At 36.0% G+C, this 18664-nt stretch overlaps 1 protein-coding gene across 1 annotated transcript; it reads left to right on the top strand.

The window, feature by feature from the left end:
- The first annotated feature begins 10938 nt into the window (after positions 1-10938).
- On the top strand, positions 10939-17768 carry LOC149288822 (matrix metalloproteinase-18-like). The gene is made up of 10 exons (XM_089491120.1): positions 10939-11040; positions 11685-11926; positions 12418-12566; positions 12934-13059; positions 14441-14602; positions 14880-14997; positions 15651-15784; positions 16381-16540; positions 17043-17146; positions 17668-17768. Exons 1-10 carry the CDS (start codon positions 10939-10941, stop codon positions 17766-17768), a joined length of 1398 nt encoding a protein of 465 aa, XP_089347246.1.
- Positions 17769-18664: the final 896 nt, after the last annotated feature.

Here is an 18664-nt window from a genome sequence, read left to right as displayed (position 1 = left end):
CATGATAAATAACTGTTCCTGGCAAAAAAATATAAAATAGGCAAAATGATGATGTTTCTTTCTAGAATCTGCTAAAAAGAAACGTACCTTTAACAAAATCTTTTTCCTAGAAATTTAAATGTGTTCGGATTTCTAAAGACACATTTTTGTTAAAGATATCATATATTGCTACAGTATCAAAATGTAAATGGTGTCTATTTTAATTGTTTCCCACTAAATCCTTAACATATAGCAAGGATTCACTGCTATTTTTTTGCATGCACAGTTAGAATAACTTGGCCAGTTTTGTGTTAGTGTAATAAATACATTCTAATTCTTAAAAGTAAGTTTTTCTTGCACTTACATAATGGTGCGTGCCATAAACTGGACACACTTCTTTTAGTGAACCCCTCTCGTCACCTCACTCTACTTTAAATGTGTCCATAGCGTCTAAGATCTAATCTATCCTCAGATGGGTTTGTGGACATTAAAATACCAAGAATTTTATTTATTCTAGAAAAAAACAAGGTGGCTGGAAACAGCAGGACATGTCTCCTTAACAGATAGTAAGAGAACACGTGGATAAGAGCCCAGATCCCAGCAGGTAAGCGTGAGCCACAGTGTTCTTCACCTAGTAATTTTTTTTTCTTGAAATGTATGATTTTTAACTTTTCTGACCCTTGCTAATACAGGTGTATAGAAGATCACGTGATCTTCAAGTTAATAAACTCTTTTTCAACATTCTTTGCTGATGTAGTGCAGATCTTCTATGCCATTGTCCATCACAAAGGACCATTCATTTCAGGATGGATTAGAACGTCTGCTCTAAGGCTCATCATTGCTCCAATATTCATAATGATTAAATGCCAACTATTACATGTATTAAAAAAAAATTCCCAGGGTGACAGGTGATCCACAATAGAACTCAAAACACATGTACTGAAACAACAATGGATTTATGTTGCCATTAGTCACTTGCATTAAGCAAATTTGGCACAAAGACCATCTGGTGAGTATTAAGGAGGCAAAATATGACTAAATATATAATAAGTGGCTTTGTCAAGATATCTTTCAGTATGTAGGATTTTAATGTCTGATATTGTTGGCTGGTAAAAGTAAAAATGTGCCCCAGCCAAGGCATACAGGTGTTGGACATAATAAAAGTCAAAATCAGTGACTCAACATATGATATAAATCAGCACTTCCTATCATCAGTGATGTCATATTTAAATCTGTTATAGGTATCTAAACAGCACAGAAACCAAGATTAACCATTACATGGTAAATCACACTTTTCATTATTTCATTGTTAAACATAAATGTAAGGACTAATGCCCATTCTAGTGTGGATTGGAACAAATTTAAAATGTGGCTATTGGAAATAGAAAACCAAGCTGTGAAATAAAAAAATTACTAACACGTGCACATACTGTATGCATGTATGATGGATTAAGGACAATGGTGAAAAGCTCCGTTTGTGCAGCACAATGAATACGACAAATAAGCATGGAGAAGAAGACTTACAGCAAATAAAACATAACATAATTTACATTATAAATATACTATAGTATATAATATATAGTATACATTATATATATACTATAGTATATACTCACTCAGTAATTTTAGGCAGGTGTGAATACATTCTGTAAAGTAAGAATGCTTACAAAAATAGACATGGTAAAAGTTTATTTTTATCACTTAACAAAATGCAAAGTAAGTCAACAAAATAAAAATCAAATCAATATTTGGTGTGACTGCCCTTCGCCTTCAAAACAGCATCATTTCTTCTAGGTACACTTGCACACAGTACTATAAAGAACTTGGCAGGTAGGTTGTTGCAAATAAGTACTTCTCAGCATTGAGGATACCATTAATTCTGACCAAATCCCCAACTCCCTTGGCAGAAATGCAGCCGCTAAACAAACTGCCTGGACTATGTGATAATTATTCATTGTCATGTCTACCTGCAGCCACTAGTGGCCACCCTTCCCTCTCAGGAGCACAACTTTCTAATTACTAGGCAGAGCTGAGCCACGTTACCTGAGTTTAGGCCTGCCCTTTTATACATGCTCTGCCCATCAGTCTGGGCCTTTGCATTGTTTGGCTTTGGTTCCTGTTAATCTGCTTGCAGCTAAATAGTTAGTTCTGATCTCCTGTGTATGACTTTCGCTACGTTGATGATCCAGCTTTGTGTACCAGACCCCGGCGTGTCCCAGACTCCCCTATCTGTCCAGCCCTTTCCAAGCCGTGTGCCCTGCCTGAGGGCTTCCAACCCATGTGCCCTGCCTGAGGGGTTCCAAGATGTGTGCCCTGCCACTCTGAGTTCCCTTGTCTTTGCTACAATTCCCCTATCCTCGCTACAGTTCCCCTGTCCTCACTACAGTTCCCCTGTCCTCACTACAGTTCCCCTTTATTCTTTGATTCCAGTCCTGCTTTTCTGTTTTTTGTGTGCCTGTCTGTACCTACCTACCCATCATGATGCATCAACGGGTACAGACAGAGCCCCTAATATTCCCTGGGCTCCTACCCGACCTGCTGACCAGGGTCCTGACACACCGTCTGTCATTTTCTATACAGCGGTTCTTGGCCTTGTTTCCACGTCAATGATACGGAAAGTTCTGACCAGACTTCTCAGGACAGTAGATGTGTGTATCAGCGTCCCACTGTTCTCTGCCAATGCTGAGCTAACGTCCCTGCTGGACATCTTGCAATTGCAAATGGAATTAAGCATGATGCGTCTTTTCATTCATTAGCAGAATAGATGGGCCGAATGGTCCTCATCTCCCATCATATTCCAGGTTTCTATGTGTAAACAATCATGAAATTTGCAATGAACACATGTTATAATGGTTTAAGTGTTTGAGACTAGTTAGAAAGACATTTTATGTTGTAGAATGTAAAAAAGTACAAAATGTACTATCAATTTATGGGATATTTTTTGCCTTTGAGCCATAATGGTTTTCAAAGTTTTTTACAGTAACTAAAATACTTTAAATACCAACAAGCCGTAATCATGCAAGGGACATAAATTTGAGGCCATTTCTTCCATCCTGTCATTAGTTAGACCTAAATTATTGTCCTGAGGCAAAACTAGAAAAATCTTCTTCCTCTATTACTAAAGAATGAATGATAAGTTAATCACATGGGACAAATATGATGTGATTGTGGTCACGTACGTGTTACAGAACATATTTTTACGGTGTTAATTATAACATAGTATGTGTCAAACCGGCTTGGCGCATAAAATGTAAATTGAAATAATAGCATTTTGTTTAACAGGCATTACATTGAAGGAATCAATCCAACTGCCCTAGATCATCATGGGGTTTTTTAATGTATTTTTAAATCCCATTACCAACTCTACAGAAACAATGGACTTCCTCTGTTTGTCTTGGTTAGTGAAGTGTGGGTGGATGATTGGGCAGACAATATTTACTTACCTCTGACAAATTATTTTTTATAATTCGTTTAAAGTAACAGAGGCGTATTGTTTGATATACTTGTACGCATAAGTGTTGTGCCATTTGTCACCAGAACTGAATTGATTTAATGTTTAGTCTCTTTCCTGGTAGTACCTGGAACAATTAAATTCTCAGAATGGTCACAAGTATAGCCAATGTAGCACTCTGGGTCATAGTTAGCTTGATAATAATCTAGTACAAAGGAGCAGTGCAATTTTTGGTTCTGACACAAGGCTATGACATTATAAATTATCACAACAACTCCACAGGGCTCCAGGAAGGTGCAGGCGAAATAGGATAGTTTTCCCGAGTCTTCAAATCACTGCCGTTATCAAGACCAACCGGCATAACTTTCTAGAAATGTGGCAAAAAGAAAGAAATAAGAGAAACATAATATAGACCAAAGTCAATGAAGTCCCCTAAACCCTTTATTTAAAACTGTCACAAAGGTTATGAGGATGAAAATAAATGTATGTTATCAATATTTGAACCATTCATGAACCCTCTCTATTTGAAGACCAATCCAGGTTTCCTGGCATAGATGACCATGATAATAGGGGTGATGTCTAGGTAGGCCATATTCAGACGATGGTAGGTTGATATTGATTGAAATGTAAAGCTACTTCCAAAATAATGTAACAGATGACACAAGTTGTTTAAATACTTAAAATCCAATTTAGAGATTACACCTTATGCTTTGTCTTATCTTATCATCCTTTGTACACATAGGGGTATCATTGGATTATGAGTATATATTTACATTAGGTCATATTAAGTTTTTTTTATTTATTTATTGAATTATATATGGATTTAATTAGTTATAGTGATTGTTATTACTTTACATGATTGAATATTTATATTTCTATTTAATTTGTCACTATAATGGATTCATGTATCTATTTAATTATACATCTATAACATAGTAAGGTATTTACACTGTATACAAATACACACACACATCAGTTTATATATTTCTTTTTTATTATTATAATATATTTTTTTCAAATTTTTTTAAGTACTATATTTTTTATTATATGAATATAAGTGATCTGATAGATACAAGTATAGCACTATACACACGTTTACATATATATACATAGAGACTGAGATGCCAGTATAAGAGACACGGACTATGCAGATCCTTGCACCATAAATAAACATGTGATTATAAGCACCTGGCACTTGGAGATATATATTTTTCATTTCTGGCCATTTAGGTGCGTTGGATTGCTTCCAAGCTCTAGTTATGGCAAGCTTTGCGTTCACTAGAATATATGTGATTCCCGCGAAGTCTATTCTAGGCATATTGGGCCAATCCATGTGTAGCAAAATGGATCTGGGTTCTTCTTTTAGATTTTGACCTGGAATATTTTTCATTTGTTTTATTAATTCGGCCCATAGCGTTCTTATTTCGCTGCAAGGCCACCAAACATGTAAATAGTCTGCGCTCGTCTTGCCACATCTCCAGCAGAGAGATGGAATCAAGATCTTCTGTTTTATCTTTAAGTCTTTTTCTTTAATGTTTTTCTACACCATAAACTGAAAAGTAGTATGAGTATGATATACTGCTACCATACCATTTTTGTTAGTATGTGTCCAAAGGGTCCATTTGGCCAACACTTGACAGACCTGATTTAAGGTCCATTCAAAATACTTATCATACAGAACTCATATCTTGCTCATTTTGTAAGTTTGGAAATTATGCAATATGATCATATCCTGATATATCAAGTTCAAACACCAAATTCATGTGATTTTTTTAACAATTATTGTAAACCTACAAAAAAAATGATTGGTGCAAACTATATGGAAGACGTAGAGCTTGTCTCAGTGTTGCAACAGGATGTTACATATATGAAAAATAACGTGTGATTCAAAATTACTTGCGTCTATGGAACTTGGCATCACTATTAATTAAAAACTAATCAGAGATGGCCCTTCATTGGGTCTTGGTAGGTGCCTGGGTCCTTGTGTGTCTAGGCATGTTAGCATGTATGCGTGTGTATGTATGTATGTGTGTGTGTGTCTTTCTGGGTGTGTCTCTGTGTTGATTTGTTTGTGTGTCTGACTTTGTGTGTATGTATGTATGGGTATGCTAGCATGTGTGTCTGGTTACTGTATGTGTGTGTCTTGGTTTGTGTGTCTGGGTATGTATGTGTCTGTGAATGTTAGCATGTTTGGGTATGTGTGTCTGCCTGGGTATGTGTGTCTGTGTGTGTCTGTGGGGGTACATGTTTGTGTCTGCATTTGTGTATGTTTGGTTATATGTATGTGTGTCTCTCTTGGTTTGTGTGTCTGTTTGGCTATGTGTGTGTCTGGGTATTTTAGCATGGGTATGTGTGTGTTGTACACGTGTGTGGGTATGTGTGTGTATGGCTATGTGTGTGTCTCTGTCTGGGTTTGTGTATGTCTTTTTGGGTTTGGGTGTGGTTTTGGTAGGCATGATTTTAGTGGTGAGGGGGCAACATGTCATTCTGGCACAATGTTTTGGATGTGAATGCAACTTCATAACAGTGAATTTCCCCAAAAGAAAAAGACGGTAAACAATATCAACATTTTAATTGATTCCTGTAATCACATCTTCGCTACAGAAAGCTCATCCAAGCATACCTAAATTATTCATGAAGAATGCTATAGCTGTGGTCTGGGGCCAAAGTTATTGCTTTGAATCCTGTACATGGCTGCGTATATGTTTTAGATTAGAACCATGTTAGACAGGCTGTGCTCCAGTGGTACCCTTGACACTTCAAGGAAGTCGTCCTCGGGGTTGAAACAAGGAATGGAATAAATAGACGAGAATCATTTTCATTAATATAACTTTGGGCTTTGTGGTAGGCTACTATTAAAAGTATGACTTTTGTCCTAGGTGTCCAGTCCTAGTTATTCCCAAATGCATATCTGGAGACAAAAAATAAGGCACGTTTAAGCCTTGCTATTTTATTCACAGGTCATACAAAATAAACATGAGTGCATATCATGCCTTTTGGTTAGTTACAGGATCTGGAATTGTGTAGAACAGGTTCATTGTTGTGTCTGTTTTCGGGGGGGGGGGGGGTGTGACCATTGTACTAGAAATAGACAGCAAAGATTTGAAACTGCCCCAATTAGTTAGTTAAGCTCTAGTTAAAGAGTAATGTTTGTGGCATTGGGAGGTTTTATCAGCAAAATTAATGTGTAACATATGGGCATGCAGGCATTGCAGGTCATCATGATCTCATAGACCCAAAAACCATTTAAGAAATGCTTGAAGACCAAAGAACCAAAGAAGATATCATTTTGAGTGTTTACATCAAAAAAAGTACTTGCAAAACAAATACATACATAATAATATATATATTATCTTTAAGCTTATAACAATAATTATTGTATATACTTTGGATAAACATTGTTTAAATGGACAGATTTTGCACTTTAGGATGAAATGAAGCAATAGGTAGACTTAATTATCTCAACATTAATTACCGTAATATTATGATGCAATGTACAACAGATCTACCGATTCCTGACCATAGTGATTACCACAAAGCTCTTGGAACGTGTAATTGTAAAACTAGATTTATGAAACACACAACGCTGTCTTTCTGTAGTTATCCAATGTTGTGGTTTTGGATGGTCTCGGTATTATGGAAGTAAACATAGAATTTGACAGCAGATAAGAACCATTCAGTCCACCCAGTCACACATGAATAATGTGGTTTGACATCTAAAACGCCTGAATAAGAACCGAGGGGATGCATAGACAGCACAACTTTACCATCTGTAAACTATCATTTGTGGAGTCCTCTATTTTTACCTCTTTTAAAATAATATTTAACAAAATTGCCAAATATAATTGTTTCAGGAAGTGGTAGGCAGACGTTAAGGCCAAACGTAACACAGACTCTATTTTTTTTTTTACAATATACTGGAATTCAGAGGGTTTTTAAAACAAAAAGAATAGAAATGTTTACATTAGAATCATTTTTGTTATCGGCACTAAACCTATTCGTGTTTGTTGACACAATGCAATGCAGAAAACATATTAATTTGTATTCTTGACCGATTTACTACTTGAAAGTAGCGTAATGCACTTAACCCTGGTGGCATGTAAAATTAACCCATTAGGCCATGCACAAAAATAATATTTGTCGATCTGTGTAATTTTTCTGAAGGTATTTGTTTCAAAAGTAATTGGCCAATTAACCTCCCGCAAAGCTAAGCTGACAGAACTAACACATCAATTCTAATCCTAATAAATCCTGTTATTATGTCTTTTTCTCCTCCAGAGCTTCACAATCTCTGCCTGCGCCAATTAGCTGCCCCACAAGAGGGATAATAATGAAACAAACATAATATAATTAATGTTTTTGGGGACCTCATACTAATTATTGATTGATTTATTTTTCAACACAATTTCATCTGCATTGCGATTGTTTGATTAGGTGATATCGGAGCTGGCATGAGAATGCTGACGTGATAATATTCGCTTATTAATGGAGCCTTTTCTGCTGCCTCATTGAAGGATGTCTATGACCGGATAAGTTCAGTCACTCAAAGTGTAAACAGACCTTTGGAAGAGTAGAAAACCACTGCCGGAAACGCTGACAACTACTTATGGCGTCTATCCAAAAAGAAGAAGAAAAAAAAAGATTAAAATGTGACTGCAGAAATCACACAAGCACGTCTGCAACATGACACTGCCTTACAATTACATTACATCACGCTGATTGCTGTTTTATCAGAAATTGCAGAATAAACTGGCATTATAGAAAATTATAAATATATAGATAGATAGATATCACATAGATTGGATAGAAATTATTTATTTGAAGAGAATTGTGGTGATCAGTGTTTCAAAACCCTTGATTCATTAATTAAATTACCAATGTGCTTTCAAAAAGTCTGTCCACCGGTGGAATTGTTTTGAAAATATTTAGTTTACCCGATACAGACAAAGCAATGTTCTTTGCCAACACAATGGACCTTAAGGAGCCTCTGTGTATATTTGTTCCCACTGAGTCCTATTGTAAAGGCCCCCCCCCCCCCCCGCAAATGGCGGCATCCTCAGGAACATGATTGGTGGTTGGCATGGAGTCGTGTGATCACTGATGACCGATCACAGCAATCAGAGCCACTATAACATAAGCCACGGTACTCAAACAGTATTCGTCTCTGGAGCTCTTATTCCTTCCCTGCCTCACTGAAGCAAAGAGAGACTATAAAGTCTTTCAAGTTCTATGGCAACTTTGTAAACTTTTTTTAATACAGGTCTCCACCTAATATATATATATTTTATATATATATATATATATACATATATATATATATATATATATATATATCTTAATAGTACTAGGCTTATTACAGCAGGGGAGGAATGGGTAGAATATATATATATATATATATATATATATATATATCTTAATAGTACTAGGCTTATTACAGCAGGGGAGGAATGGGTAGAATTGGCACAGCCTATGGTCACTATATTGGCTGTTGCACTGTAGGGTATATGGACCAGTTAGAAGGTGACCTCTGATCTCCCCAACCAGTCCAAGGAGAAGTTGTGCTATGGATATATATATATATTTTTTGCTTATTTATATGGGTTTATTTAGGGTACAGAACTGTAAAATGCAGAAAAAGGGAAATATCCACTTAAATTCCTATTGTTTTCTGCTGTAGGGTAAGTGGAATCTGCCGTTTAGATGCCTCATCGGATGTTGAGAACGGTTGCATTGTGTTAAGATATTTGTCATAACATTTTGGTGAAAACCCCTGGCTATGTCTATGGGTGATTTGATGACAGAGCTGGAAACTATGAACCTGAATTCAACAAGAACAGAACATTAAATGAAAATAACACAAATGGCAAGTTTTCTGCGCTGCTATCTAAATTAATTTTCAATGATCAGCAATCAGTGTCTGAATTATAATATACAATAATGTCACCTTGTTATAAGGATAGAACAACCTGTTATAATACTATCAGACTATAATTCTGTCTCAGAAACTCAGACTTGGCTAAATCTCTTAATAGCTGATGTTGTACTTTCACCCAGTGAGCTGATAAGAATTACTCTCATTTAGATTGTGAGGTCAATATTTAAATCATTATTTAAAATCAAACAAAATGACCCACTTCCTGAGAGCTGCCCGACTCACGGTTATAGGCTATTTTTTTAAAGATGTTTACTCACAAGTAAGATAACACAGGTTTTTAACCCTTCAGTACCAGAGTGTGAACAGTTTTTGGACTGGCCCTGTGTGCCAGTATGGCACCCCCACGATGGGTGGTATCCAGGGCAGCCCACCCCTCCCAAAGTACACCACAAAATAACCCCGAGGTGATATCACTACATTATATGTTTTTTGTTTAAATAGGAAAAGAACGTATGCTTTTTGTTCCTTGTATTTTATCCACAATGTTATTCAGTTGTTTGTGTTAGAAATGGCCCACAATTAATGTTTCCCTCTCAATTTTGTCTTTTACAAATAAAATACTGTTTATGCTGTTCAACTTTTCGATGTCAGAGGATGCGTTAAAAATATACCACCCAAATATTGCGTCTGCCAAGAGTAATAGTAGCAGAGCAATAGTTTGGGGAGCAGCTATAAACTGAGAATGCCCCGACCCCTCTTCCCCTTACTGTGAACAAAATGCACAAAATGGGTAAAGTAATTGTCGTAACCATCTGAATGCCAGTGGGACACATAATGCAACTAACTTTATTCTTGCCCAGCATATTCAAACTACAAAAGTAATGATGAATGGAAATGGTTCATCTGATTAACTACACGACTGCGTGCAGATAAAAGTATTTTCCTAATGTCCAATGTTTTCAACCAGTTCCACAATGAGCACAGCCTGACTCAGTCTAGTTGGTTTCTTAGGTCTGAAACCCCCTAAGGACTTCCTCAGTGATAGATCTTTTATTTACTCGTAAACCTTTCCCAAATCTCGGGGGGGGGAAAAAAAAGAAAAAAAATATATCAGAATGTGATCCTTTAACCCGAGGGCCCTCACAAAGCCACCATTCTTGCTATTCATGATGTCAATCTCACGGGAGGTTCCTCAACTTCTGTTTTGTCTGTATGTGTAAAAGGTATATTTGTGAAATTATTGGACAAATAATTGGTTAAATAATTTGTTTAAATTGTACAGTGCTGGGTAATATGTTAGTGCTTGACAAATAAAGGATACTGATAATAAGAAGAAGGAGAAGAAGATTCTTTCCCTTATTAGTGTTGTCACGCCTTGGTTTTAAAGGGTTAATGCACTTAGCTTTGTTGTGTATGTATTGAAATACCTGAAACGACCAGGGGGACTGCCTTTTCTGAATGAAAAGTATTACCTAAGAGGTGTTGTGTCATCTGTATAATTTGCCACACAAATCAGGGAAATCTGAAGTGACTCATGTTTCAGATGTATGATGCTCGAGTGGGGCTATATAAAGGCAGATCTTGGAGACGTGATCATATAATCCTGAGTTTCTACCCTACAAACAGCAGAAGAATGAAGTGCCTCGCAGTGTTGTTACTGTGCGTGACGGCTATCGCTGCATTCCCAGCTGCCCAGAAAGATGATTTAGAAGCCGACTATGAAGAACTCGCTCAGGTACTCATACCTATACATTGTAACTAGTTATTAATTCATTATATAGCGTAATAGAAACCGAAAAAAAACACAGGGGGTACTCTATTGACATAGGTTGTAATATACAAACCTAATATTTTAACCCTGAAAGTGCCAGAGAGGTTAAAAACAAATGTTTCCAATGCTTGGCTTGCTCCTCTAGTATTTAATGTGTAGCATATGTAGATCTTATATCTGATTATAAGTACTCTTTGAAACTTTTTGTCACTTGACAGAAATATTTCTAGCATGTTAGTGGTTTTTTTTTTTTTTTAAAAAAAAAAGCTTTTTAACCCCTTAATGACAAAGCGTACAGGCTCAAAATGCATTGTTTTCAATGGGTTTAGGGACCGCCCATTGTCGTTAAGGGGTTAAACAAATCAAGTTAAAATAAGCCTCTTTTCTATTACAAAAAAAAAATTAACAAATTTCCAGATAACAAATAACTCATATTTTAATCATCTGGATTGTGAGATTGTTAAGAATTCTTTAGTTTGCCTAAAGGTTTGTGTCTTAAATACGATTATGCCAAACCCCATGCAATGTGCAGACTCCATCTTTAAATTGTGGGCGCTATATTATAATAATATAACATTTTTATTATGTAAATGTGTTGTTTTTTTTAGAAATACCTGGAAAGGTTTTATGACCTGCGGACAGGTGGTCCGGTTGGAAGAAAAAAGAACAGCAATCCATTCTCTGAGAAACTCCAGAATATGCAGAAGTTTTTTGGCCTGAAGGTAACAGGAACACTGAATGCAGAGACTGTGGAAGTGATGCAGAAACCCCGCTGCGGAGTGCATGACATCGGTCTGTACAGCACCGTCCACAAAGATTCTGCATGGAAAAAAACAGATCTAACTTACAGGTAACCCTTAATAAGGGACTAAAGGACTATAGGGAGGCACTGCCTCTAACCACATCTAAAACAAAAGTGTTCCCTTTCAGCCATTTTAAGTGTTGAATGTATGCAAACGTGAAATTTTTCATCTATATAGGACAGAAAAAACCTGTCACAACATTATTGACCTGCTATAGGGTTAGTTTTAGCCTTTGTTGCACATATATATTATTTCTCCTTAAATCATTTGTCTTATTTGCATATTCAATGTGAGGACATGTGCACCTAGAGTCTACTCTATTACTTGTAATTCAAATTTCACATTATAAGTCAATATAAGCCATGTAACATGAAAAATGCGAATGCTGTATTAAATTAATTTCAGAAATTAGCATACGTAAGAAAATAATTACAGTGACATACTTATTGGTATAGTTATCGTTGATATCATGATATGTAGCTGTTAGCGAGAACAAGATATGACTTCTATGATGACTTCAAACTTTGTTCCCTCCAAGGATTTTAAACTTCACGCCTGACTTGCGTAAAGCTGATGTGGAGAAGGCAATCGAAAAAGCCTTTAAGGTTTGGAGTGATGTGACACCGCTTACATTCACCAGAATCTACGATAAAGAGTCTGATATTGAAATCTCTTTTGTTAGAGGAGGTAAATATTTATCGTTTTATAAATACTGCATTGTTGTAAAACCATTTTAACCATCGGTACCATGAGTAAGCCACAAAATAGTAATAATTCAAACAGAATTTAATTCTAGTTTTAAGCTAGTGAATTTAGTCAGAGAGCATGAGAGCATGAATGAGGGTAAGTGAAAAATAAATTATGTTTCCGAATGAAAAAATCTCTCTGGTTTTCGTCCGAACCGAAGAGCCTTACCTTAAGCTCTCTCAGGACAGGCTACAATATTTCAGGAGGAGGAATGTATGGTGAAAGCTGTGTTCCAATAACTGGAACAGAACTATTAGTTTCTAACACTAAGAGCTATTTTAACAATCATATGCTTTTGTTTCCTAAGATCATCATGATAACTCCCCTTTTGATGGACCCAATGGAATTTTAGCTCATGCTTTCCAACCTGGCAATGGTATCGGTGGAGATGCCCATTTTGATGAAGATGAAAGTTTTACAAAAAACAATCACCGTGAGTTAAACATCTTTTCAATATTAACATGTCAAGCCATCATTTGCTTTTATACTTTAATACTTATGTATTTTAAATATTTTCTTCACGTATTGAATTACCGTATATTCCGGCATATAAGACGACTGGGCGTATAAGACGACCCCCAACTTTTCCAGTTCAAATATAGAGTTTGGACTATACTCGCCGTATAAGACTACCCCTCTACCCAGCGTACAATAACCAGCCAATCACGGCAAGCGATGTACCTTACCGGTGATTGGCTGGTTGTTATAAAGACATATACATACATACACTGCCCTTACACACACACACACACATATATATATATATATATATATCTACACATACTAACATACACCTGTCAATACATACACATTTATACACTGCCCTCACCACACACCCCTGCCTTTACACACACACACATATATATATATATATATATATATATATACAGACACACACACATGTGTATATATACACACACACACCAGCTTACAAACACACAAACACACTGACCATCTCACACCAACATACCTACACTGCACTGACACCCCTTTCTCCCCATCTCTTACCTTTCTCATCTTTTATCTTCTTTCTTCCCTCCAGTTGTGGGAGCGCGAGGTCTGTCATGTCAGACCTCTGTTTACTGCTCCCTCATCACTACGCTCCGGCAATTGATGCCGAGCGCCCGGAGATGACGTCATCACCGCGCTCCGCATCAATAGCCAGCGCGTAGTGATTAGGGAGCAGGGAAGCCGAGGTCTGAAGTGCCAGACCTCGAGCTCCCTAATGTCGGGCTAGTTAGAGGGAGGTCGTGATCTCCCCAACCAGCCCTGCTGATCAGGGCTAGTTGGGGAGATCACGATCTTGCACCTACCCCGGCGTGGCCTTGAAGACCGGCCCAGGGGAGGCGGCTTCTCCACTCGCCCCTCCCCTAGAGATTTGTGGCTTTGTGGGACTCTCCGGCTGGGTAAGTATTCGGTACTCGGTTAGTACCCGGCGTATAAGACGACCCCCGACTTTTAAGAAGTCGTCTTATACGCCGGAATATACGCTAAACTCTGCAATGGGTTTTTGTTATCTTCTCTTGCATTTGAAGTAAAAACTGACTAGATCGATGTCCTTTACACTGCATAAAAAAGCATCAAGAGCCATCATGAAATTTGGTATCTATCCATGATGTCGTGCTAGAATTAAAAGTCATCACCAATCAAACTAAGGGAATGTTGCCGGTGATTGGACTATTCTACTAGTCATTATGGTTACAAAACAATTAAGCTAACAGCATCATGTTCTTATAGTCCCATATGTATATATGATATGAGCTTTGGTACTTGTGATAGTTTTCTTTAATCAAAATCATACATTTTCCTTGTAGCATATAATTTATTTCTGGTGGCTGCTCATGAGTTTGGACATTCCCTGGGGCTTTCTCATTCAACTGACCAAGGTGCCTTAATGTACCCTACTTACCCAAATACCCATCCTGATGAATTCACACTTCCTCAAGATGATATTGATGCCATACAGTATCTCTACGGTAAGTAAAATAATTATACAATATGCCTTGCAATACATTATATTAAGTATCTCCAGTGTTCCAACTTGTGCCATTTATCAGAAAAAAACCCACAATTGGTTACAACTAGTTATTAGGTAATATACCTTACGTACCTCGATTGATATCACTTTTTAGGCGTGCCACATATGAGTATATCCAGTATATTAAAAAATACGAATAGGTTTTTATGTGTTGTATTTCGTTTAGTATATCTCACCATTTTCAGTCAACCTTATTATTTTGGTTTTCTTATTAGGGAAATCAACAAACCCCATTCAGCCAACAGGACCCACTACTCCATCCAGATGTGATCCCACCATGGTTTTCGATGCTGTCACCACTTTACGAGGAGAAATGTTTATCTTTGTTAACAGGTAATCTGTTATAAGTTATGAACCTCTTTTTACTCCCACCATTTTTGAAATATTAGTATCAAATTAGAAATGTCATTTCAAAAATATTGTGCCATTTTCTATTTTATTTTTTTAAAGAGTTGTAGTTTTTGCATAATATTTTCATGCAGCTACATTTTAGTCATTTTTATATATGTTCTAGTTCCTTTATCTTAGCCCAATCTACAAGACAAACATCCTAACCTCTTATAATACTGCCTGTGGTAAACAATAGAATGTCTCAGTGTTAATCACCTAGCACCAAGTCAGGTCTACAAATAAAGAAAGTTTTTTGGAACAAAAGGGGATAAAAACAAGTTTTTGTCAATGCCGACCAACGTTACTGTATACAATGCAAGTTGAAAAATATATTTTCCCCTTTAATTACACAAAAAAATCTAAATATCTGCTCAGTGTGGAAGTACTGAGTACAGATTATGCCAAGTAGTGAGATAAACAAGCAATTTCCATAAACAGAATGTATTAAATCTATATAGTGTTGTATTCTTGTTGTCAACCTCTCATGAGCTTGGTCAACCAAGCAGATAAAACTATTGTTATAATATAATACATAATAATACAATATAATAAATTTTGAACCAATGCATGAAACTAATTTTTTTCATTTAAAACAGATTTTTGTGGCGTAAGCATCCTCAAGTATCCGAGCCGGAACTCCTCTTCATTCAAACTCTGTGGCCATCTTTGCCTGCTGGCATTGACGCTGCCTATGAAAACCCTTATACAGATGAAGTTCTTCTATTTAAAGGTAAAGATATGTGTTATTTCATCATAGTCATCACAGTGCCTAGCAGGGGAATCACATTGCATGCCTTTATTTCATTTGCCCCATTTGTTTGGGGCTGTTTACATTTATCGAAATGTATACATTTAATTTAAACCTAAATTATTGGCATACTAACCCCCACCCTGCCGCAATACTTGTCATGTACATATGCTGTGCCAATATGTCATTATGTGTTGCATAAAAGTCTCTAGCATATGATGTCATATGTGTCGCAACCACTTATAGGATGGTCCAACCTCTCTGCTTCTTGCCACCCTCCAACATAGGTGTTCTGATTTTGACACCTGAAATATAGAGGGTATGCTGTTGTTGGTAGCTCTTTTCTGCAATTGCCCCACAAAAAGATGGAACACACGTGAAGCCCATTGCCCCGAAGAGCTCTAAAAATTGTTGGTTAACTGTATTTTTTTTCTGAAAGGGCATTTGCATGTATTCTTGTACAATAAAAGATTACCTAGTTTTTTTACCCATCTGATATTGAATGATATCTTTTTTGACAACTTTCCTATTTAAACAGCTAAAAAAGGGTGATTCATATTATTGTATTGCTTCCATAGGGACTAAATATTGGGCTCTCAATGGCTTTGATATTGTCAGAGGATACCCCAAAAATATCCACAAACTGGGCTTACCCAAAACCGTTAAATCAATTGATGCTGCTGCCCACGTAGAGCGCCTAGCAAGAACCTACTTCTTCGCGGGTGGTAAATATTGGAGGTAAGAAAATTATTCCGTCTATGTATGTGACTTCTTGTAAGTCTCCAGTCAAAGGTTCTACATTATTATTATTATTTATTATTTTATATAGCGCCATCAAATTCCGTAGCGCTGTACAATGGGTGGACAGGACATAACAAGTAGTATATAACATAACAATATGACTTACAGAAACAACAGGTGAGGAGGGCCCTGCTCAAAGGAGCTTACAATTTACTGGGTTAACATAGGACAACTAGGGAGAAATACATTTCTTGGACCTTAGACCTTCTTTAGATCATAAGAGGCCCTGAGATCATGAAAACTTATGTGGCATCTACATCTTCTTCTGTATTGGTTTAAAAAAAAGGTCTTACTTTTGACTAAAGGCTCCATCATATTTCTTATTGTGATACACCCACATCAGTTTTTATATTATTATTCATATAAATGCATTTTTATTCCAAGAAATCCCACTAAAAAGATGTATTAACATTATTGACTTTTTAATATTTCTTTCTAGTTACAATGAAGACACCCAAGAAATGGATGATGGTGTCCCCAGGTTAATAAAAGATGATTTCCCGGGAATTCCTGGAAAAATTAATGCTGCTATTTATTATAGAGGTAACCCCGACTATAATTTATTTTAATATTGGTTTCATGTTTGTCATATAAAATGACTGCGAAGACACATTTTCTCAGTCACGGAGAGCATATGTCTTTAATAGTGAATAGGTTGGTATTTATTATGATTATTATATGTTAGATATAAACCCACAAATTAGTACAAACAAAATATAAAAAATAAATTACCTACTTTCATTTGTACACAGTTAGTGCAGTCAAATTTCCCAATTGATATTTACGTGATTTTAAACACATCATACCAATAGAGAATACAAAAAAAAAAAATATTACACATCTATTATAAATATTACACATCTTAGAATATCAAATCTATCTCCAGATACAAGATAGAATAATCTTTAGAAAGATATTAGTAAAACATTTTGCACATTTTATCACATTTTATAGGTTTGGAGGTCTTTTTTTAAATCAAAACAATAATGCAAAAATAATGGAGTTTTGTTTTTCTTTAATTATGAATATTAATATATATATATATATTTTGTTATATTTCTTAGGTTTATTGTACTTCTTCAGTGGACGGATGCAATATGAATACAGCCTTGAATCCAACAGGCTTTTAAGGGTTTCAAGGAGTAATAGCTGGTTGGGCTGTTAAAAAAAAAATGTGGGTATAATGAGGCATCATTTTTACATTTTAGCCTTATCATTTACTATATTGTTTTAGTATTTTTTTATATTGATATTATTTAATATTAATATGTTGGAATTATTTGAGCATTGTGTCTTTTTGGTGATTCATGATATCACTATTGTTCTCTTTCAATGTATTAAATAAAATGTATTTTGTAAAAACGCAAACTTGTGTTTTTTTTCATTGATTTGCTTTGAAAATGTCCATTTTAGTATTTTCATAAAATTATATTTTAATTCTTTAAATAAAATTGATTAAAATGTTTCAGTCAAAAAAAAAAATAGATCCCAAACAGAAAATATCAGTTCAGTGTTGTTTTATATTGATAATATATAATAATAACATATTATAATCATTTGAGCATTGTATCTATTTTGTTCATTCTTGTGCGGAATTCAGTTAGAAACATATTATGGGTTTTTTTCTATTTCAGTCTTTAATTAAATACATTTCTTCAAATTTAATTCTTTAGATTGAATAAATTTGTTATAAAACATGACGCACACAAAGAAACAACAGAGATCACAAACAGAAAATACATTCAGATAGATGGAGTGTCTCAGTACAGTCTTTAAGGTGATATTCCAACCATCGTATGCACTTTGATGCATAACATAGGAGTGTGGCCCCATTTTGCAATTTCATGGGGGATTGTGCAGCATCCCCTCCAAATGCATTTGCCCCTTTTCTCCACCCAACATCTTATTGCCCTGCAGAAGATGCATTCACCTCCAGTTTGATTCGGGATCTCTAGGTCTCATGGAGCCCATGCTGGCAGCTCTCCCCGATCCCCTCCTCCTGGTATCCCAACTAAAGTTCTCTACCAATAATGCAAAAAAGCCACAAAAGGGAAACATAAT

The sequence above is a fragment of the Sceloporus occidentalis genome, unplaced genomic scaffold (assembly GCF_023333645.1).
Source record: "Sceloporus occidentalis isolate IW3139 unplaced genomic scaffold, rSceOcc1.0.p SCAF_49, whole genome shotgun sequence".
NCBI classification, from domain to species: domain Eukaryota; kingdom Metazoa; phylum Chordata; class Lepidosauria; order Squamata; family Phrynosomatidae; genus Sceloporus; species Sceloporus occidentalis.
This window is presented reverse-complemented; position numbering and strand designations above follow the sequence as displayed.